The sequence below is a fragment of the Anopheles marshallii genome, chromosome 2, assembly GCF_943734725.1.
Source record: "Anopheles marshallii chromosome 2, idAnoMarsDA_429_01, whole genome shotgun sequence".
Taxonomy (NCBI): Eukaryota; Metazoa; Arthropoda; class Insecta; order Diptera; family Culicidae; genus Anopheles; species Anopheles marshallii.
Genome location: NC_071326.1, coordinates 44969696 through 44993787, shown reverse-complemented (window position 1 = coordinate 44993787; position 24092 = coordinate 44969696). Strand labels below are relative to the sequence as shown.

The 24092-nt window shown below is 41.9% G+C and overlaps 1 protein-coding gene across 1 annotated transcript in view; it reads left to right on the top strand.

The window, feature by feature from the left end:
- The window catches only part of LOC128706823 (furin-like protease 2), a 94101-nt gene that overhangs the window by 39356 nt on the left and 30653 nt on the right, over positions 1 to 24092 (top strand). The window contains exons 2-4 of the mRNA XM_053801764.1: positions 1265 to 1369; positions 1453 to 1644; positions 10994 to 11128. Coding sequence (XP_053657739.1) covers positions 1265 to 1369; positions 1453 to 1644; positions 10994 to 11128 — 432 coding nt within the window. The remainder of the gene's footprint in view (positions 1 to 1264; positions 1370 to 1452; positions 1645 to 10993; positions 11129 to 24092) is intronic.

Genomic DNA, 24092 nt, shown 5'->3' with positions numbered 1-24092 from the left:
AATGATCCACTGCAAAGGTGGGGCATGTGTTTGTTGCTAGTCCATGTGTGGTGCAATGTATCGTAAATGTTTAACCATGTCTGAAATTCATTTTAGCCAGTAAGTGGATTACGCTCAGAAATCCAGAAAAAATGTGTTTTAAGTTAATAACCTTCAGTATTCACGATGTTCCTTTATTCCGTTCAGGTTTATTGATAAACTTACGCTCGTGAGTGTTAGTCGAAATCCAACAGCTTAAATTTTTGGTTCACGTCGTTCATCGCTCAATCATTTAATGAACGCCATAGCGGACGATAACTTAACCTATCCCAACATTATCGACACACAATCTTCTCGAGCACTTCGCTTCACTCACTGTAGGATATTTGTCTTAAGTACAAGCACTCACTTAACCGCATGGCATGCCTTCCCTTATCCCAGTGTCCAGCACTAGGTGTCAGATGTGAATACAGAAAGCACACCACCGCACAGCTTCTCGGAAGTGTACTTGATTTGCTAATAGAAACCCACAGACCAGACAGAGTGAAACAGCATGCGGTTGAAGCATACATCGAATACATGAAACAATCTTCCGTATCGGCGGACAAACAACCCTCGCACCGGGAAAATTGTAGCAATCTTCTCCGCTACCATAAATATTGGTCCATGCAGGGACGTGTATCGTTTAAATTACTTGATATATTGGAAAATAAATCAAATAGCTCGAGATTTCCGGTATCTACCATATCCCGTATGGTTTCGTAGTGTGGGAGAGTGAAAATCCTTTCGTAACATTTTCCTGCAACAATCGTGATGGTTTCAGTGCATCTTTCGCTTCAGGTCCCACTCACAGGAAGAGATTGTTATCCTCTTCGTGTCCTGTTCCTCTCATCGAAGAGGAAGGGCTTTTCCGACTGCTTGCCAATTTCCTGACCTCTGCTGCATTGGTTGCTAGACGATACTGGTGTGGTTACTATTTTCTTAGGCTGCATCCATTCCTTGTGCTTCCATTTGTAGGCAGCCATCGTCTTCTTGAAATAGTTGCAGCTTGTAAAATGTCCTGGCATCATTCACGTACGCTTCCTACGTGCTTTTCAACTGCATAGTTTACTGATGCTTCTTATAAGAGTACTGAGCAGTACCTTGACGGGAACTTCTTTCGAACATTAAAGTTGCGTGATAGTAAAGAAGAATATGTACTTGCCAACTAAAGTGTGACTGTACGAAAAGTGAGATAATGAATGTCCATGAAGTAATATTTTCTTTCTTTATGTTATATTTTCAGATTGGTCCCCTGAAGGGTTACTATCTGTTTCATCACAATCACGTGCGCAAACGTTCGATAGACCGTAGCGAAGTTCATCACAATGCTCTTAATACCGAGCCCGAGGTAAGAACGTTGCAAAATCCACCATCATCGCATTATAAAATTTTATTAATAAATTTACATTTTTTTCTGCTTTCCTTGTGTAGGTGCGATGGGTGCAACAGCAGCATGAAAAGCCACGATACAAGCGTGACTATAGCACGTTCGATCAGGACTTTGTGCGATTTCCGGGCTTCCGTTCACTGGTGTCCGGTACGAGGATGGCCTATCGTGACACGAGCACCCACAACATCTTCCCCGATCCGCTGTTCAAAGAACAGTGGTACCTGGTGAGTGCCGTAGGTGTTCTTCTCCATCCGTTCCTATCATTGTGTGTGTGCGTGGATGTGTGCATGGCTGCGAAGTCTTTTTGCGAAGACTTTTACTAACCGTTTGGTTTTCGTTTGAGCCTTTCCTTATTTTTAGAACCCAACTAATTTACTGTTTTAAACTAATGTTATAAGAGTAAAGGGTGGTTAATAGTTGCATACTTCTAGGAGTTTTCTTATTTTCTGTGTTGCGTTACACATCATTTGTATTAATAAATTTCATACCAAAGCAAAACAGTCTTCATAGACTGTTTAAAATTTTAATTCGAAATAACATAACATAACAGATGGAGCAAATTGCTTTCCTTCAAGTCATGATCAGCTGTGTATCAATTTCTCAGTTTTAATGCTAATTTAATCATTTTTTTCGCTTGCCAAACAAATGCTTTTATCACTTTTGCCGGCTGAGGTTGAGAGATAATTTGTTTTCCCGTCTTACGTATCCAGGCCTCGGGCTTGACTCAAGCCCAGCATCCATGTTTCATGTGCGTTTCAAAGCAAACACGGGCCGTACTGAATTTACAGTCGAGTGGGTTGACTTCGAAAGGCAAACAACAACCATTTTCGCAGAAAAGAAAACTGTCTTCCAAGAAGGTGAACCTCACAGCGGCGAACAGTGGTTGAACCCGAAAATGATCTAGAAAGATAACCAGTCATAATACGCGCAAAAGTCTGCATGTGTTTTTGGTGAGAATCTCGCACCCGTGCGTGAATTTTTTCGCGCTTTTGAGCATGTGTATGGAAAAGACATTGCACACGGTAAAAATATAATCATCAAGAAATTCTACACGAAACATTAAGCTCAAATATTGTTCTTGTGAAGAACGGAAACCCAACGAAGCGATATCATGACTTTTCGTGCCCCGTTGATGAGAACCTTTATGTGTACATTAGACAGCATGTTTTCTTGTTTCCCCTTTTTCGTTGCTATTGCCAAAGAAAATCTCTCACATCGTGAAAATTTAACTCCAATGGCTCTACAGCTTATGGGGCTCACTTTCAGCAATGCTCACTAAACAGCTACGTATTTGTTAACGACGCACATGTATGATGTGTTTCGAGCACTTTCTTGTCTTTTGCAGTGCTTTTCGCACATCTTTTTCTCTGTGTCCTCACAAGCAGGCACAAGCTGGCTTCTGCTTCAACACCCGTACGATCGGAAAGCTTTTCGGAGCGACCTTCGCTAATCCTTTCGGAAATGGTTGCGATGTTTGACTTTTGCACGAGAGCATTTTTGATTTATGTATTTTCCTTCACTTCACTCCCAGCTCTAGCAGCGCTGGCAATCGGCAGGAGTTTTTCCGCTCGCTTAAAATGTGGTATTCTTTCTTGTCATTTTGTCGCCAGTTTCTTTGTGGATATGTGTTTTTTTTTCTTTCTCTATTTTGCGTCGCATCTGTTTCGGGTGTAAACGCAACCGGAAGCTGGCATTCGAGAACTTCCGCCGGACGAGGATGCACAGCATAAAATGTCTGCGTGTTTGCGCGTGAATGGAATGGAAAAAAAAGATAAAAAAAGAAATACATTTTCTAGCCGGCTCAACAAATTCGCCAGACTAATGACCCCGCTCTCGACTCCGGAAGTCGCGTGAAAATAAATTTCCCAACCATTGCATGGGTGGGACGGGAGTGGGAGTCAACCAAGGGTTTCCACGAACACTTTTTCGCCCACGGGTTGACGCCAAGAGTTCCAAGCAAGGCGTACAAAACTGTATTCCGATACGCAAAATCAACACACACACACACTTGCACAGGCCAGCTTAACGGCTTGAATTTAATTACTTTCCGAAAACGAGATTTCAGCAGTCAACTTTCCCGAGGAAATAGGCAGAAGTTTTCCCGTTTTCCTAGCGCTTTGATTTTTAACCCTCTTCCTGCATTCTGATTTACCGCCCGTTTCGTGGCCGAACCAAACTCACTTTCGGTTTCAATGCGTTTGGTTTTCCACGGTTGCTTTCGAAGGTTTTTCGCACGGTGAAAAGTAATACCACCCTCTGGAATGGGGTGTCACAAGTTACACAAAGATAGAAAATAGGCTTCTCGCTATCGATAGGTTTTCCTTTCCTTTGTTTGCCTTTTTCCACCGTTGGGTGAAAAGCATTGTTAAATACATTTCAACAAGAAGGATGGAATCCTTTTTCTGGCCCGATTTTGGTTCTGGTTCCGGTTCGGTTCGGTTTCCCATTTCGGTGTTGGTCGTATATCATAAATTTTTACTCGCTCTTCATTTCTTTAGCATGTCTTGTCTTCATATTTTTTTGTTCCTTCCACTGTGTTCTCTGCACCGCACTGAAGTAATCGTTCCGCTTTGGGAAGGTCGTAAATATTAGCACCCGAAGAAAACTGAACCCACAGAAAAGTTACTTCCTTCGTTTCGCGTTTGATGTTGCGAAATTGGCAAAGAGATAACTTGCTTGTTTGAAAGTGTCATCAACAGCCTCTCGCTTGCTGGTTGTTCACCCAACCGTACGTAGAAAGCGCTGCTGAATCGGGATTGAATCGGCAAAAAAGTAACATAAATTTTCCAGTTAGTTTACCATTGCCGTTGTCCTTTGCAGTATCCTTGCTGGTAACGATTCGGTCTTGAATGGAATGGAGGTTTTACTGGTTTTTTTTTTCATGCGAAGCTCATTCACACATCAATAAATTTACAGAATGTTACATTAAGACGTTTTGTTACTATTTTTTCTGTAGACATTGTTGGACGGAAGACTAACACTAGTGTCAATTTCGGTTAAGATTTCGTAGTGTTTTTTTCGTTACTTCCTTCTTTAGTTCCACTTTTCGAGACAGTTTTGATTTATGACAAATTAAATAGTTGATAATATCGGAAGGTTCTATATGGTTATTAAGCATTTTTATTCATAATGAGAAGTCTATTTAGCTTTTCTCTACTTGAGAGCTTATACATCACTAGTGAGAAGTATGATGAATGTGATGCAATTATATTTGAATTTAAACAATGATTGTACTCTTAGCCAGACCGTCCTTAACCATAACTGTTTCTTTCGCATGTTCAATTGACTTTTGACATATGAATACTGTTTCAGTTTCAGTTTAACTTACCAAAAACTAGAATATATTACCATGTGTACCATGAGCCATGAAATGTCTCGCATTAGACAGATTTACAGAGTGATGGAAGATGGAAGGAAAAAATTTGAAGTTATAAACTTTTGTACAATCTTTCTAGAAGTTTAAGTAGATTTGTAGAAGCAGTTGTTCTTTATTCTTTTAACTTTTCTGAAGCTTTCGTAAAATGTGTCAATTGAGCAAGCGTTGTACAGATTCAATTTCTTTACAATAATATCCATAAAGTAAGAAAGACTCCCTATTTTCATTCACATTTTCTGCTTTAAATTGAAAATATTTGAAAAAAGGCTTAAAATGTGTCATTTCTGGAAGTTTGCTGTGTCATGCCAACCGTAGCAAGATTACTAAGTAAATCAAGATCATGAATATAATCAATACTTTTGAACAAGATTTAGCAAAGGAGTCAAGCATTCAAGGATTCCAGATCTATCTCGACACATTCTAGTTTTACTTCAGCATAATACAAAATAAGGCACTGAATTTGTCAGCAGAACTTGTAAAGATGGGTATGCGATGAACAAACTTAAATCTGACATTTAATAGAACACATTTTAACATTGCTCATATTTTTTATGTTCAAATGCTAAATTATGATTTCAAACTATTAATACGCAGTTCAAGTCAATTCACTTCGCATGCCTATCATGTTTCACGTTTCTAGATCAATTTGCTTTGAATTAATGCAAATATGGTTGGCCATAAATTGAGCAACAATTGAAATGAACACCACTATTGGCTGCCGTATGTTTATTAATCGTCTCAATCGCCTACGGGGGAGTGCTTTACAATTTACATACCCCGTATCGCAGCTAATTAGGCTCGTCGGAATTTACAACCCAGTGAACTTCTGCAGCAAATGACCGTGTGCAGTTGACCACGTGAATAAAGCGGGAAGCTTCCTAAACTTCCCTGGGGGTGACAATTAACATCGCTAGAGCAATACATTAAGGCGGCCGGTGTTTGGCGTATGGTGAAGGTATTCGAGGCGCGTAGTGGGTGATGCGCCCAATGGCTCGTAGCATAAATTGAACCACACTCATGATTTATTAAAATCCTACCCCATTCTGGCGCCGCAGACACGCGCGTCTCCCAGTCAACCTGCGTCATGCTGAAGGGAGGTTGATTAAGCGTTCAGTACCGCTCCGCGTGGTTAGATGTATGAGCTCCTGAAAGCTACGGGGATATTCGACGATGGGGGCAGATCATCTTCGTTATAGCCAGGCTTGATGAAATCTAACAGTAGTATAAATACAATAAATACATTAATTCCGCCGATTTATCAAACGACCAGAACCGATCGGAATCAACAGTAGTTATGTTTCGGGAGGCTTTTGTTTGACATCGCGTGGCATGTTGTTTCTTACCATGTGCATGTCCCTTCATGTAAATCATATTCCACAGTGGGATTAAAAACGAATCGCCCGGCGATGGAAATCCCACCCATCAATCTGGAAGTCAGTGTTGCAAGTTCGATTTACATCGGCCATAAATTATCTGCATTTCCACCAGTAACTGTGAGTCACGGGGTGCGTGCAAGTAGTGTGCGTAACGGTCGGTTGCTACTTGCTGCGGTAATAAAGTGGCAGGATTTCCCACGGACGCTTCCCCCCAAGTGTTGCCGCCCCGTTGGCCACAATCACAGCATGATGCTGGCAGGAACCCGATTCCACATGCCCATCAATAAAAGAGAATGAGACATCCGCTCCTGACTTCAACCTTCGTGAATCGAATGAGAAACAAACTGCACTATAATTGCAAAATAATGTGCTGCTACTGATAAGGAAATGCTGTGGAAGCGGGGAAGGGAAACGTTGGGTGGGTGCATGGGTGGAGAAGGTTGATTGAAATTCGGTACATAATTAATGTGAAGTTTATGCATATTGCCGCTAGGGATGGAAGTCAGGAACGACATTTGAAACATCAAACGACACGATTCACACGACCTAGGGTGGGCTCGGAAAATTTCATCTGTGCGCGTTTCAAGGATCGTTAAATCGGCCATACCCTGAACGTTGAACGATCATTCTCTTAAATCAACACAACCACAAATTCCAACTCCTCCAAACTCCCGCTGTCGCAAACAGGGATGGAATGGTTTGTGAGACGACGAAATGGTTCCGCTAACGGTTCAATTTTCCACCCTTACCGTACACACACCACGGCCATGTTCTTGGTGGCGCACCTCAGTGTCCGTGCGTGTGGTTGACGATTCGGGTCTGCGTTCCGTGTCGTGGCTTAATAAATTTATTAAACATGCATTTTGCTGACATTCTCAATTAATTCATTTTTCATTTGTCCCACGACCCATAAACGGTAATTAGCTTCCGCGGTTTTCCCGTGAACGGTTTCCTCCGTACGGAAGGGCGAGGCAACACCGGCTCGGTCCCTTTCCTTCGCGACAATCTTTCCTGCCAGCAGTGTGATCGTTAACTGGCTTTCCTTTCTGTATTTCGTGCTATCATTACGTTTTCCATTATTTCCTACCAAACATAATGAAAGCTATCTCACAAACTGGTGGAAGGCAAAATTAATTTGAGTTTTATTTTGGCCAGTGACAAGGAAAAAAATAATGCACGGCGTGGAAAACAATCTAAATGCATACCCACGGCTGCACAGGGTTGCAGTGGAACATTAGGAAAATGCTGGTGGAAGCGAAGATCCCGTGCCAATTTCGCTTACGGGTTTTTTTTACCACGCCTTAAAAGTTTTCGTCCTAGAACGAATATGATTTATAGCTTTAAAATGTGATCCCGAAAACTCATTAAGCAACTTTGCCCATAATTCTAGTTGCTGGTTTGGGCGCTGTTTTTCTCGCACTATAGTAGCGCAGGTTTGTATAACTCCGTTTGTGTCTTTTTCTATGTTGCAATATAAATTCATCATGCGAATGTACATCTTTTTGTACAATTCATAAACCTAATGAAAAACAAAGTCTGCAATCGTTCTGAGGCGCACAAATTGCACAATAAAAAAAAATAGGATGGAAAGCCTGCGGTCCGGACATACATACATACCCTTACATGTTATTTGTACTTTTCTCGCCTATCGCCATAATATAGCGTGCAGTCTTCGTGGCTTCTTGAGCCATCCAACCAACTTCATAAGTGAAATTGTTTTCTCAATCCTGTTTATGTATGTGTGTACTTACCGTGCCGTTCCTGTATTCGTGTAAAACTTTCACTCCACTTTCGCGACATTAGTTGTGGGGCTTGAGAAAGCGAGAAAATTTGTACATTCATGAGCATAAACTTGATTTCCAAACTATCAGCGCGACACGAATTTTGCAACATTCATAAGCTGTTGCTGCCGGGACATGGGCTGTTTGAGCAGTGCTCTATGTTTGCACTACGGTGTGTCACGGGCGGGAAAAGTTGCTCCTGTCACAAACAACGAGCGGTGGGCGGTTTCCACCGAAGTCGAACTAACGAAAATGGAATTTGCTTCAACATTTGCATACTGGGGCAAACATACCGAGCGCGCTCCTGTCCAACAACCGTGTTGTGTCGCATACTTTTGCGCGAGCTTCTTCGCGTTTGCAGCAGCAGGAAGTGTCGTGTGGTTCCACCATCCCGACCGTACTCGCTAGAAGACGCAGACTATCTCGGTGAAAAGTCATCACTAAAATGTCCCACTTTATGTGTGCCCATGTGGAGTTAGACAGCTGAGCGGAACGATGGGAAAATTGTTTGCAGTGACACAAGAACAACAGTACAGGAAAGCCGATTAGCGAAAAGCTCAGTCGGGAAATATTTTTACGCGGGCACTGACGATGAAGATGGTTGGAGCGTTAAAGGGTAAAATGTGTGTATGCTGAAGCCAGCGAATGGAAGGAGCTGAGAAGCGAGGACGGAACGCCTATCTGGAGTTTGCTCACATCCAAACGACATCCAGATAAACGGGACCACAATTATAGAGATGGAATGGGCAAAGAAAAATCTGTAAGGTTTGTGTTGTTCGTGTTTGTTGGTTTGCTCTCACTACCAAAATGACTTTAGAACACAAATGTGGAACATGATAGTTCGGTTTTGTTCATATTTCTTTGTACATTTTATGACAATCATTTTAAAGATTTTAGTAGCTTGGGTATGTATGCGTGTTTATTTATTTATAAAAGTAGTACCAATTCACGGACCAATCCAAATCCCATCCGGACCAATCCCCCGTACGCAGGACTGACTATCCAGCTGCGGGTAAATAAAGTCACTCAAAGCCAGAAATGACAGGCCTAGCCCACTTACGGTTGTTGTTGCCGATAAAGAAGTTGTGTAAAATGAAAGGGATTAATCTACAATAATTGAAGGAAGAAAAGTTTCATGAAATATTTCAAACTAAGAACTGAACTAGACACCTTGGACAATCGATACCGAGCAATGTAAATTGAACTCTTTGACAAGTGAATAAACAGTAGCAAACAGAACGGCGCCCGAGACACAGTCTTTTTGGTGAAGCAGAAAATATATAAAATTCCGTATCACAGCTAGTGTTTGCGTGTGAAATTCTCACAGAAGTACAAATTCATATTTAATGCGAAAGTTAAACCGAAAGCCTCCACAAAATAGGAATAAAAGATGAAGATCTTTCATGAAGATCTGAAACTATCGCAGATGTTTAACAAATTTATCGACGGTTCAAATGGTTTAAAAGAAGACTAAAGAAGACACAGTTGAAATGTTCCAAAAAGCGACCTTTTTTGATAAACATTGACAAATTATCAGTTAAAATACGCTTTCATCTTCAAACGATTGTCATTTTAACAACAACAAAAAATAATATTCATCAATAATAAATAAATAATAAATCAATAATAAACCCATATCGAAAAAAAAGAACTGAGCTTCTTTATTAAATATATTTTACTTAATTGATGGACTCGTTTGGTTTTTGATGAGAACACAATAGGTATCGCGTACTCGATTTTTACCTACCAATTTTCCACAAGCATCGCAAATACTTACGAGTCTCTAGCCTAGTGCTAATTTACTCTGATAAAAACTTTCATTTGTAAAAAAAATCGTTTCTGGGGCGGCCCGGCGGCATGATGGTAGCGGCGCCGGTCTTCACACGAACGCTCCGGACCAAAATCCCATTCGGGACTAATTTCCCGTAGCAAAGACTGACCATCCGGCTACGTGGTAAAACAAAAAAAAAACGTTTCTTTTCGTTTGAACTTTCAATTTCAACTTATATTTTGTATTTAATTTTATAATATACTTGCTAAGTAACGAATGCAGTAATATTATCTCTCAAATGAGCGTAAGCAAAAAATACTAGAAACACTATCCGGACCTTATCCTTATCACTTGAACCATAACCACACCGGACTCTTTTTCCGGCGTTCAAGTGTATTCCGTAACCTCGTAGCCAGTAGCCGTACAGCATCATAACAGTTCCATTAGATTGCTCTTAAGGATAATGCAAATTCATTGCGTAAATTATACGCCTGCCAGCGCGCCAGGGTGAGTGTGTGGGTGGGTATCATTCTCTTTCCGGCACTGATTTGATGGTGGTTAGAAATATTTAAACGTAGATCTGGAAACATGCAAAGAGTATGTGTGCCTGCTTTCGACGAGGAGTTTGGAAAGGCGACAAACAATACTTTGTCGACCGATTTAATCAGGATACTGAACGAGATGACGGCGTTTTGCAATTTTCTTTTTTGTCGTACACCATTACCGTTCTTCTTCCTCAACCAGAAATCCATATGGTAATGGTCCTTCCGACGTAAACTTCTGCTTCTGTCACAAACCCTTGCGTGTATCTATGTGTGTGTGTGTGTTCGTTTTTTAACTAAATTAAAATGTAACGACTCTAACATTACGCATTCACATGAGCGGTCACCCTGGAGCTGACCCTTTCGGATAAGCTTAAGCTAAGGGAGATTGTTTCTTCGTCTGAAACGGATTTCTACAAAGAACAAGGGTGCAGTAGAATGATGTGGAACTGTGTCGTGCCCTCAATATCCTGTCTTTACTTGTACTGTTAATTCATACGAACAAGTCCACTTTTCAACGACTCGCTTCCTGGTGCCCTCCGATGCCTACCCATCGAATGAAATTGTTTGCCTTCCGGCCGTTAGTGGCAAATTTGTGTTCCGAACGGTCTTCTTTTAGCTAATGACAGCTTAAGCGTCCGAACCCTCGCTTCCGGCTTTACCGCTTCCAAATGTGCTGACGACGATGGACAACCGCTTACTATATGTGTGCTTTGCTATCTCTTTTCTCTCGCAGAACGGTGGCGCCAAGGATGGACCGGACATGAACGTTGGACCGGCCTGGCAGAAGGGTTACACAGGCAAGGGTGTCGTCGTGTCAATTCTCGACGACGGCATCCAGCGCAACCATCCGGATCTGGCTCTCAACTACGTAAGTAGAGATTATTTGCATTTCACAAAGTTACAGCCTTTTCAATTTATCTGTATTTGGAAGTTATCACAAGTTTATTCATCCGTTTGTGCAATTGAGCACATCGTAGCTATTAAACGTATCAGCAGTTGAAAACCAAACAGCCTGGATTAGTTAGATTTTCCTTATTCCTTGTCTATGATGGTTGAATTTTTAATCTGCACTGTGAAATCGAATTTATGCACTTTTTCTACGCTCTAAACGCTTTAAACCTTCCGGATCTAGTCATCTGATCGAATTCCAATTCTATAACGGTAGCTTTTTTTGGCGATGTCTACTGCTTGTATCATCGCCGTGACGAAACGAATATTCCAAACCGAACGCACGAGCGCAATTCCGGAACCGTAAACAAATATCCAATGACACGCGCACGTTTGAGCAATATTCCTATCATAATCATCGCACACACTCAAACACACGGAATGCTTATCCCGTGTGTATTTCGTTTGCAAATATGCTACACTGAAAGCTTCCCGCTCGGTTAATCGTCACGTGCATAACCATCACTTGCACGGGACAGCGATGACTTGGAATTTCCAGGAACTGACCATCGAAAACTAGATACCGCGCACATACACATGCCAGGCACGACTTTGGGATTTGGAGGCTTCCGGCTCGGCTGCATTGTGTACATTATCGCTATCGTTTCTCATTCGAAAGTGTCCTGCCGTGTATGCATGCGGTATGCAAGCTTTTCGTGCGCAGCTTCACAGTCGATGACTCACGAGATTATACATCATTCATTGGACGGACAAACTGTTTTCTAAATTGGACCAGACCGAATCGTACGTAGTGAACGTACGAATCTGCACGCACAGGATAGACTTTCCTGTACAATGCCGGTGTTGGTCCGGATGGTAACGATCTCCGGTTCCGGGAACTGCCAAAGAAGCATCGCTTTGAACAACAGTACTATTCCTGAGTGAAACACACTCGTGTGTTTGTGTCTCACCAAATTTACTCTTTTTCTTTTCACAAATATATTTGATAGTAGATTCGAAACGTAACTTTGCTCTATTTTATACTCCACGGACAGTGAAGAAAATTTCAAATAAATACGTTCGTTGAATTGGGAATATAATCGATGAACACATAGACCATTATTAGGACTTAGTTGTATTAAACACGAAATTGCTCCTGACAAATGTTCTATTCGTAGCCGAATGAAGTCTTGTGTCTCTTATCCTAATGCGCTGAACAAATTTGCATTCATGTTTAGCCGGCAACAAGCAACGCTAGAATTTATCGGTCGTTTTGGTCTGCTTTCAAACGCCTAAAAACTTTTTTGTGCATTTACCCAGATACACAATCGCACACCATGTACAGTACCTTCCGGTTCCGGTCCATGCGCCACCTCGTATCATAGTATCATTCCGCCTGTGCTATGGTTGAGTTAATTATGAAAATGAAGTAGACAGCTTCGGTGCCTGCGTCCCGTAGTCCAGAACCCTATTAAAACGCGACCTGTCCACACCGGAAGTTGCACTTCCTCGAGCTATTCCGGTTGAAATGATAAAGATGGTATAGCGTGTGTGGTTTCCGCTTATTCGCCGAGCGTACATGCTGATCGGACGTCAATTGTGCGCACATCCGCGACAGCAGTCTACCGCAATCGATTGTGTGCGTCAATGGGGTGATCGAATAGAGAAATCGATACTAATCAATCCTGCCGTACCAACCGCGCTTGGATAGTGGTAGCGAGGATTTCAATGGATTATATTTGTACCATAGGCAGATATATGTGGATTGTATGTTGGCACACGGTAGCTAGAATGAGTATCAATTAATTAAGTTGCTTTTAACCATAATGGAAACACATTTGTAGTACCCAGTTTTTGATTGTTGCAGTTGTAAATATCCCATATTCCTTCAGATTTTTCTTTAATTTGAATGCTTTCTACTAAGCTGGGTAAGTTAATAAAAATACTTATCCTTTAATTCAGAATGATTATGGCGGACTCATTCGAAGAACCTTGAAAGCTTACTTTTTAGTTGATAACGAATTGAAAATGTTATATATTATGATGTTGATTTTAAAGTTGGTCGGATAACATCATGATTTTTTTTAAGATAAGCTGCTCAGAATTTTCCACTTAAATTATTTTTGTGAAGCACAAAAGCTCGCTTTTTCATTAATCCATATATTGACAAAATTGATGTTTCGATTCACCCCCAAAACCCTTCCCAGGGACAATTCAAGGATCCTACCGGCCGCCCAAAATGACAAATCACAACAAACGAACAAATTCCATTCATCAACATCTCCCTCCCGTTGATGGTCCCGCAACAAATGCGTCCCGAACTTTCATTCTTATATTCCCTGCTTGTCGCCAATTCCCCTGAAAAAATAGCACCAAATTCGATAAAAGCTCTAAAACTCATTATTCAAATTAACCTCCCAAGGATTTCCGCCGCCCCCGGTGGATCAAAACCTTCGTTGGCGTGTTTGAAATCGTGTCCGGGCGGCATTTGCCAAATAGGTCCCATTCCTTCACTGATAGCATACCGATCGTACGCATTCCGCAGTCTCATTCCACTATCCCAATACTTGTCAAATTAAGACCCATGTAAATGCCACATTCCCACCGTGGTGTGGCGGTACGGAAAAGCACGTGAAGTCATTTTCCATCCTCGCCCTCGTGGAGGCCCATTTCGCATCCGCGCCGTGAGCTGCTTCACTTTGAAGTCGTCGGCAACCGACTGTTTGGACCAGATGATAAAAGGTTTCGAAATGAGAAAAGCCCACCGCACGGTACCCAGGATTGCCGATCATCACCCGACCATTCATGACCAATGGCGCGAAATAGTCTTGAATTGATGAAAATGGGATCAACTCATCTTCACGGGGGCACGTTGAGCGCTCGTCGTTCGTGGAAGGCTGCTCGGTTTGGTTTGGCTGCTCTGGCACAGGTTCAAACAGATAAGGCGACAAACCGATCGAACCATCTCCGTCCCAGGCAGCTTACCCTGCCAAATTTATTCAGCTAGCGAGCGATTTCTTCGCGATTTTTATTCTCTTCACATCTCGTTTGCACCGAGGGACCGAGTTCTTCCGCTTTGGGTAAAATGGAACGGGATCCCAGAAGAAAAAGTGTACAATGAGATAACGAACTCGTGCACTCGAACGTACCGTGGTATCTCAGCTGGTGCCGTTAAATTTGGTTTTCTTGTCCAAAGTTACAGTACACACGGTGCAACGCTTAATTTTGAGCACTGATTCTCTCGCCTCAACGGTGACAATTGTCTTAAGCTACACCCTAACAATGCCATGGAGACACGAATAAACAATTGCACATTTACGGATCGGCAAAAGGGCACCAACAAAAAGAAAAGCACACAAAGCGATGATTTATCGATGCGACTCCCACCAAGGGTTGGTGTTTTTCGCTTCCTCGTCTGCAGATCCAATCGGATTAACGATGGAATCCATTTCATTAGCAAAAGCCTCAGCCAGGGACCATGTTTCGTTTATCTGTCGCACCATTCTTCATGGGCTAAATGATTTTGGATGCCGTGTATCGGTGAACCGTATCGGCTGTAGTAGGTGAATGTTTTGTGGAATTGGTAATGCATCACTTGAGCAAAGCCGTAATTCTTTGTAATGACTTTTCAATTTGTTTTTTGGTGAATTGATTTTCGCCCGCCGAAGACAATAGCGCACGAGCAACTGGTAGATTTAGCTTTATTGAATCAGGGATGCTGTTTATGGGCAGCAGTAAAATGGTTGATTATTTATGGCACCAGTTCATTAAAAGAGGTTCGAATATTCATACTGTTATTTCGAAGAATGATGTCACGGTTGTTTGTACAATAAATAGGTTAATGTTGTACTAATATATTTCATCGACAAAGATTATTATATAACACAGATTTATATATTACAGTTACTAAACTATTTACAAGCAATTATTTTTTTATTGTTCCACTCAATGAGAGAGTCATTGTTTGAAAATATACAACAAATAGTTATAAATGCAAAATATTGTAAAGGTTTGTCGTTTCTTCTTCTATAATGACCGAAGAAAAACAAAACTTTCACACCCTAGAAACTCTATAAAAAAATTGCATCCAATTGATCGTTAATGCTGTTCGGTACGAGCATAGTGTTCTCTTGGGTATCATTCCACACCATTGGGCAAGTAGTTGCATATACGATACGGTGCATCCTGTGGTGTTTCTTATCCTGTAATACCGAAGATTGTAAGGAAACATCTAGCACAGTTCCGGGCATCTTTCTTTGTTGTCATACGAATAACATTCCCTTTATCCCATTACAGAATAATGTACCTCTAGTAGAATTTCATAGATTTCCGGTCCGTGGAACGGAGAGCACATGCTAAGTCATTGTTTGTTGAGTTTAAAAATGTAGCTTGAAGTCACATTTTTTATCGGCATATTGTTTGTACTTGAAAGCATCTTATGAAAAGGTGTTGCTGTTGACAAAATAGGCTATCCTTTTGAAAAGTTGTTGAGCCTTTTCATCCACGTCTGTTTATTGTTGATCGGATTACAAATAGGGAAAGCGATAGACATAGTCTTACATGGTTGTGTTTTACTTTTTTTGTGGTTCCACGCGATAAACAACAATAAGGGGGGGAGATTGTTATCAAAGAGTTAAACATTCACTTTCGTGCTTCGTTAAAGATGCTTTAAATATATCGTATTTTTCCTCATCGGTAGCAAAAGCATCTTACATGCGCGTTGTTCTTGGAAGTCTTTTTTATTATTTTTCGTTTGGTAAGAAAATATAAACAAAACGATGAACTGTGTGTTGTACTTGCGTTTCTCATATGCGATATTCACATATCCGAGATCGACATGGGCTTTGTCTTCCATTTACCGTTGGTTAGGTTCTTTGAAATAGAACACTTTTACCCTTCTGTCGCAAAAAGCTTCACTGCAGCAATATTCGTTTAAAATACATATAGGTACATCGCTACCTATAGTTCAGTCAACCTGGAAACAGATTCCCACTTTTTCGTTCAATACATGAAACGCCTTTCCTATATGTGCGGCGTAAGACTGTACTCTTACTAACAATGCTTCTAGGACCTAAAAGTAAACAAAAAAGTGCTTCGATCACGAATGGAGCACCAAAGCATTACTTACACTTGTCTTGTTGTTATTTTTTGTTCCACTTTAAAATTCGTACCCAACTTTGCCGCCATTTCATCATTCACTTTCAACCAATACACACACATCATCTAGCAAACCCGCTCAGTCAAACACTGCGGAACCCAGTACAATATCAGCTCAATTTATGCTCATTACTGCTGCTCGTCATTGGCAGCTGTTTGCCTAGCGGCACGAACATTCGCACAGAAATGAAATGAAACGTTCCCCACTCAGACGATCGTTGTGCGCGATGTCGTACGCAAATGTGAATGTGATGATGACACGTGCTCAAAGTTCGATGAGAAAAGTTCGGATTTAGATAAATGAAACTCCTGTGTGCGTATGCCCTCCGGTATACGCGGTACCTGGGATGTGCTCGAAAAGAGAAGTATTATTGAATTCCTCTTAATTTTGTCAAATGAGAACGTTGCTAGTGGGGCAGACATCCGTACGATTGTTGGGAGTCAACTCCGTTGTCATCGACATTTGCAAATTTATGTTCAATAACCATCAGAGACTGCAAGCGAATGGGTGTTGGTGTATGTTTTGTGATTTTACAAATTTCAACGAAATGTTGATTAAATCACAACCGAAAAATCTATCATTTTCGAACTACCAGTCAAATTCGTTTGCTTCTTGCATGCCAAATTGAAAAGTGCTTGTTAAGTGTTTATAAATTGATTTCCTTCTCGAGAAAGCTTGTCAGCTTACTTTCAACTGATCTCATACTAAATGTTTGGAACAGATAGAATCTATTAAATATGATGAGCATCATTTTAAGTTATGACTGCTCATATCAAAAACTTGTCGATAGTTTTAGATCTGTCTGTAAGCGGGCCATCCCTAACGATGCCCCATGGAGACTGCTGGTCGCTAGTGCACTTCATCACTTCACCACTTGACACACTTGCCACGAAGGTTTCGCCAGTCAATCAATGAAACTACCGAAAAGTCCTGTAAACGAAACTATCAAATTAGCTTCACCCATCAGCCGCCACGAACCATTTCAACATCGTTGACCTCTCTCACGAACTATAATCGAACCTTCTTCGTGATGAGTGTTGGCCCGTTTTTCCGGTGCCTTTCCGGTGCTTTTCCAGCACTTTTCCCGGGGCAGTGAAGGGTATGTTACCGACGCTCCCACTCCATGCCCGTCCGTTCCGGTACTGTGCGGGTGCGGAAATCGGGTGGGAGAAATTGAGCGCAAAAGCGTGTTGGGAAAACCGTTGCTCTGGTCTGGTATTTGGTGTGTAGCTTTTTCGGGCGCCGCATCCCACATCCGACACATGTACGTCTGCATAAACTGTAGCGGTTCCTTGCAAAACGTCGACAGGCCAAACTTTGACAGACAGCTAGCATTGGGGCTCTGGTTTTTGGTTCGGTTTTGATCCTGTATGCCAGAGGGAACGTTGAGCATGTGCCTGCTGCCTTATGGGATACGTCGCTGTTTTTGCCGGCCAAGATGGATGTTTTCTTTCCCGTTCCATTCGTATCCCCTTTTTGTACCATTGTACCGCATCCTTTGCTTCTGGCCTGTTCCGAAGGCTTTTAGATTTCAACAGGGTTACCCCTCTTCCAGTTCCCCTATTATACTAGCCTGCTGCCTACGGGAGGTAGCGTTAGTTAGTGCTATTTGTTTGCCTTTCGACTTCGGCCACACATCAGCAAAACGTGCCCGTGTGTTTGGTACACACTTTACCACGCTCCGTGATAGACGATCCAGTGTCTTGGTGCTCTTTTCAGCCTCAGCCTAATCTATTTTCCAGCTGCTTTCGATACCGAACTCCAGCCGAAACACACGCCTTCACTAAAAAAAGAAAGCTCTACTTCACCATCAATCATAATTCTGTTGGCTCCGGTGTTGTTTATGCGAAGCAGGTCACTTCCGAACGGAGAGTCAGGTCCGAGCTTCATCAAACAGATATCCAACGAAGTTGCTACAGCTGCTTTGGTCCATTACCTCACCATCTCTCGCTATCTTGGTCCCTTTTTCGCACTCGATCTGCAAACGCAGGAAAAGCATTATTTCACTCCATATGTCGATACGATTTTGGGAAGGCCTTCGTTTATCCATTCCTCCCGCGGGACCGATCCTTGGCGAACTTTGGATTGCCACTTGATCCTGCCGTCGTCCTGCTGGCGGTAATCGTATCAGCAACAGGAGTCGAACGTTTGGATCCTTGAAGTAGATGTGATACTTGGAATACATTAATTCCATCCACCGTCAGCTGCATGGTGCTTGTTCCCTTGGATGCTTGGAAAAGCCAAACCGGACAAGAGGTCGAAGGTGGTATAATGTGGTCAACAGCAGCTTCGTGCTATTGCTGGCTACATATGGCACCTTCGTTGATGAGCTCGTGAATTATGATAGGTTTGATGGGGTTCGGAAGAATAATAAACCACAAACCAAACCATGCAGACATCTGGATGGATTCCGATTAACCTGTATCAATCATAAGCTATCGGGGTTTTTCGCCGTTTTCCTTGAATGATTTTGTGAGGGGGCAATGGCTTGGTGCGTACAGCAACCAAATCACGTACAATTGCTGCATGGTTCGGTTTTTAGCATAAGCATGACCGATGACACTTGCAACATTAATCCAGTTTTTCAACTTTCCCGCCCAGATGGCAATGGCAGTTGGGAAAGCCGGCTGTTTACGAATAGTTTTGTGCATGTTTCGATTAAACCGATGTTTGGCTTCAAATAATTTCACCGTCCCAAGGTATGATTGATGACCGATATGTTCGATAATGTTTCGACATACATTGAATGATTCTGAAATCATTCCAATTCGTTGGGTATTTGAGAATATTGAACAGACACACATGTTGTAAACTGGAAGTTAAATAAATTTTACCATACTATTCCAAACATTCACTGATGATTCTCAAAAAGGTACACTTTTTGATGATGTTTGTACATTAAAGTTGTCAAGCTTTCATTTTCAGTTTCGTTTCGTCAAAATTTTCAGTCATAGTTTTTCCAATTTGCTAATTTATTTTACAACATCTTAACATCTTCAAATCATTTGATATAAGTCATTACAGAAACTTTCCAATCAACCTTCGGTGGGCGGGGATTCTGATTGTAACCTCTTCAGATCAACAACCCACCTCAGCCGTTAACCAAGTGGAAAAATAGTGAAGAAATCCGATTGAAACTGCAAGTTCAAAGTACACGTTGACAGCGTCTTTCACCATTTTCAACCCGAACCTCCGCCATGCAAATGATATATTCCGGGTTGTGCAAAGTAGTGTTCGTTGCTAACAAATCGTAACAATACGGTAAGGCTTTCCGACGGTGATGGCATCCATCATCAGCAACGGGAAGGTCCGCCCTTCTGCTTGTCAATATCAATGTGAATGACGAAAATCGGGCAAAATTCATTCATCCGATCAAAGCAAGTTCAACGTTCGGGGTTTTCGGTAATGTTGCATTGTTGGGAAAATGAAGACGAGCAACCGGTGAGAATCGAATCAGAGCTTCACGGCCGGAACGGGGTTTGATTTGCTTGAACTCCAATTTCAATCCGTCCTTCTGCTTAGGGATTTGGCTTTCCCGGCACCGGCTGCAGGGGGGTTTTGGAGCGAGTTGTGGGATGGTGAGTGGCAAGCAAGGCTAGTGGTAAACGAAATGTTATTGTAACCCGCTGTTGAACGTACACTACCACTGATTTTGTCTGATTCCGTATGCAGCGATCGTTGCCAGCCGGCAGCCAACTTCAGCGCCCACCCCCAATTCGTTGGAGGATTTGTTTGCTTTGATTGCAAATTGTTGTTATTTTGGCGCAAGTGAACCAAACTCAGTAAAAGCATACAAACATCCTTTCCTGTTCGGGAGTTATCCTATGGCGAAGGGTTTTAGTTCTTTTTCTCCGCCATATAAAAGATTGTTTCCGCTTCTTACAATCTAGCTGCTGGTTCACCAGTGGCTCAAAGCTCATCTAACCTCAATGTAGCCCTCAGGAGTCGTTTAGCTGTGATGCGAATAAAGTGTGTCGGGCAAGCATCGTACCAATCGTTTTCCCTTCGCTTGCTGAAGTGGTTTACGGACTGCGTGCGAGCAGATTTCATCGCGACTCGGAAAAGCGGGAGTGCTCCAGCGTTCGGTTGCACAGCATCTCGTTAGAATGTATCGGTGCACAATTGCATCCGTAACGTTGCATATCGTTAGCCAATTGCATCCGTAGCAAGGGAGTCTGCATGTGCCCGGATTGTGTTCAAAACACACCCAAAACCCGTCTTAAATTGGGTATCGTAAATTTGCTCCCAGTCGGAAAGTAAGATGCTTTTCCTATACCATTTTTCCCAGCGTGGCAGTGTAGAGCGTGATTGAATAGATTGAAGAGCGAATTTTTCCGCTGAGAGTTGGACGAAGCTTTGTAGCACGGGAAGTTTGCGTGGGTTTGGGAAAATGCTTCGTGGTTTTGTTTGCTGAACATGCAGCTGGGTGTACACAATCACTGATGCTTTCTTATTTTAATGTTGTGACTGATTGAATAGGTACTTTGAACGACTGTTGAGCTTGAAGATGGGAAAAGGGTGTTTTGGGAGTGTGTGTTAAAGTGAAACGTAGCATTGGTATAATTTTTTTACCTTCGTTCAAATCCAAACTTTTGCAGGAGTCATGTGCTGATAGGTGTTCCCACTATTCATCCATAAATCACCAATAGATTACCCTTCTTCTCCGTTTCTGGTGATGCACCCTAAAGAAGCTTTCAACTGTCATTATTTTTGGCTTATTTCAACCCTATGTAGCCGAAGCTTGATAGTCAGTCCGATCTTGTCATATAAAACCCAGAAACAATCACCTTTCTTGGGTCAAAAGTCAACATCCACTATAGTATCAATGTTGAAATAAGTGTTTGGATGTTGGCTGCCAACCGGTGTTTCAGCAGCCTGAAGAACCGTCTCCACTCAAAACTCTTGTCGTAATTATTGAAACTGGAATTGTATAGCACATACGTCGCTAAGACTTGGACCTTGTTCGAGACTGACTCTCCGAAGCTGACAAGACGAAAACGGTTAGATTTATTTTTGTTCTCCATTGTTTTGAATGAACAATAAAACAAAAATGTTTGTGTCAGGCATGACATTAGACTGACACCGGACTACACAGTACGAAAAGTATCTTAAGGTAGTCCACATAGCCAAAAAAGATAAGATAGCCCTCAAATTATATGAAGTCTTTGTTTTTAAGTAGCTACGTAAGTTCGAACTTGCGCTGGTATAACGATTTATATGCCATAACTAAATTATATCCCAAGTATGTTGATAATTTACCCGTCAGTTTGAGATTTGAACAACCTTTGTCCATTTATGAAGTACATCGTAGTTCCCTTTTCTAGCAAATATTCTGGCACCAATAATTTGTATTGCTCCAGTTATATCGTTAAAATACTTGAACAACTGTGTTAAGATAAGAGTACAGGAAAATTTTTGCAGTTCCGCAGGTGGAATTTCATAGTTCTGCTCCTGGTAGCTCACTTGAACATTTCATCATCATTTCGAAGAACAGTTCCGTCAGACGGCAAGACGTACTGTTGTCCTCACAGCATCATTACCGTAAACGAAAAGGAACGGTGTACGATGCATCTACCCTCCTGCTCCGTATGTGTGCCTTTCCCTTCTCCCCACCGCCACCACGTGACGACCGATACCTTGCACTTTCCTCCTTCTCCACGGATGCGTCCGACTGTGGTACGGCACGAGAAAACATAAGGTTAGTTTAAGCACCCATTTCCGGCGAGCCACACTCCGAAACGACTGAATTAAGATCCGCACGTGAAGATCAAATACCGACTTTAAAAGGTTGCACATACGCTTTTTATGCGCTCTACCGATGTGAAAACGACAGCCTCAGTGGGGTCGTCCAGCTTTCCATTACCAGGTATCCCTGCATAACTAAGCAAAAGAACGTGCATGCCGACAACATTTGCACAGGCAGGTTCCGCATGGGGAAGGATTCCTTTCCTGCACTTTCTCTACTCGGCTCCGACAACACATTCCGCTTTTTAGGATAAAATGGATGCTTAACGGTAAGGTATGCTGGTGTGCTATTTTTGTTGGTTTTGTTCTTCTTCTTGGCCTCAAACCGTGCTGGGTCCAGAGTGTGTGGAGTAAAACCAAGGAGTGTCAGAAGGTATCCTTAGGTCAGGTTAGATCGCTTGCTAGCAACGGGGTAGCAACTTTTCCCTATGCCAAGAGGAAAACATTCCCCTGTCTGAGGCATCCGAATAAGTCAGGCACATTGAAATGCAGGTTAAACGGTGTACTCATAGCTATCGTCTTCCACCCTTTTCCCCTTTGCCTCTAACCAAGCGCTAGGAAACCTTGTGAAAAGGCCAAATACTGTGACATTAAAGGGTTTTCTACTGCAATACGTTGCGATCCCTGAGCGATGAGCATGAAGTTTCCTCTGCGTTATGGATTGCGAAGATGAATGGTAAACAGGCATCAGCATTACTCATCATATCCGATATCCCGAAAAGAGTGTTTGGTGGCAGTAGCATCCTCAAAATTGAAATTAATTGACAAAATTAATATCGTCAGAGTATCTAATTTTTCGAAGCACACGAAATGCTCCGGAACCGAACCTGCTGAATTAAATGAATTTTTATTGCTATTCACGATACAATAGGCCCGCCGGGAGGTGTTTGCAGTCCAACGATCGCAAGACTGCAGTGTCATTTATCATCACGCTATCACACACAACGAAAAACAAAGCGAGGAAAACATTTTCCAGCGCCGTGTGTGGTTGCTTTTCTATAGTTTCATTTCGGTCTTTTTATTTTACTCATGCACCAAACTTTCTGCTGCAACTGTGAGTAAACCAGACATACAACGAAACAATGGTGCAATTTCGATGCTTCCTACGATGATGATGATGTTGCAGGCTGTGAGAGAAAGCGCAATGAAAAATTGGCGCTTGCTCCGGAAAACGAGAAGTTACGTGAGCGATATAATTTGTTTAAAAAGCATTAATATTCTTGCACTTGCACGGATGCATTCAATTTCTTTACTTTTCCCGGGAGTTTTTTTTATATTTTGTTGCTCCTACTGCTGTATCCAGAACGAAACATACCCCATAGCAAAATGTTTGGTGGACGCTATTCCATGAAACGCTGGGAAAAGTTGCAGCGATAGTACCTGCAACAACACCAGCAAAAAAAGGGAATTTGTAACGGGCAAAGCAAACAGCACTCTTTTGGTCATCTCAATTTGTTTCTGTCATTTGGAAATGCAAAAACCGGCTGTGACTCTGGCACTGTTGAATTTTGTGCTGACTAGTACGCTCGCCTCGTCCTGCTCTATTTTGCGCTGGTGGGAAAGTGTATGGACAGATTGGAAAAGGCTGATGGCCGGCACTAGGATTCGTTTGGTTCAAAAACGGATGTGTCCGTGTATAAAGTATGATAGATTGTTTATAATTTATTTTCCTGTTTGCTTTTTGTCTCTTTTCTCTCTCTCTCGTCTATTTCTATCTCTTTCTTTCTCCCTCAACATTTCTCTTAAACACACATTCTCCAAAATCATGCTTCTGTTTTATTTTTTTCTCATGTCACAGAAGCTTTCCATTTTCCATTTCTTGTTGTATGCTTTTCCCTAATGCTTTTGGTTGACCTTCCTTGTATGCTTATTCCTGTTCCAATCGGTTACTAGTGCTACTACAGTGCGTGACATAACTATATGGAAAATATTTTTTTTTATTTATCGAAAGAACGGCCAGACCGGGCTGTATATCTAAAATATATTTTTCAGTTTAAATCACAAAATAAACTTATAAGGTAATAAATAATAATAGATGACG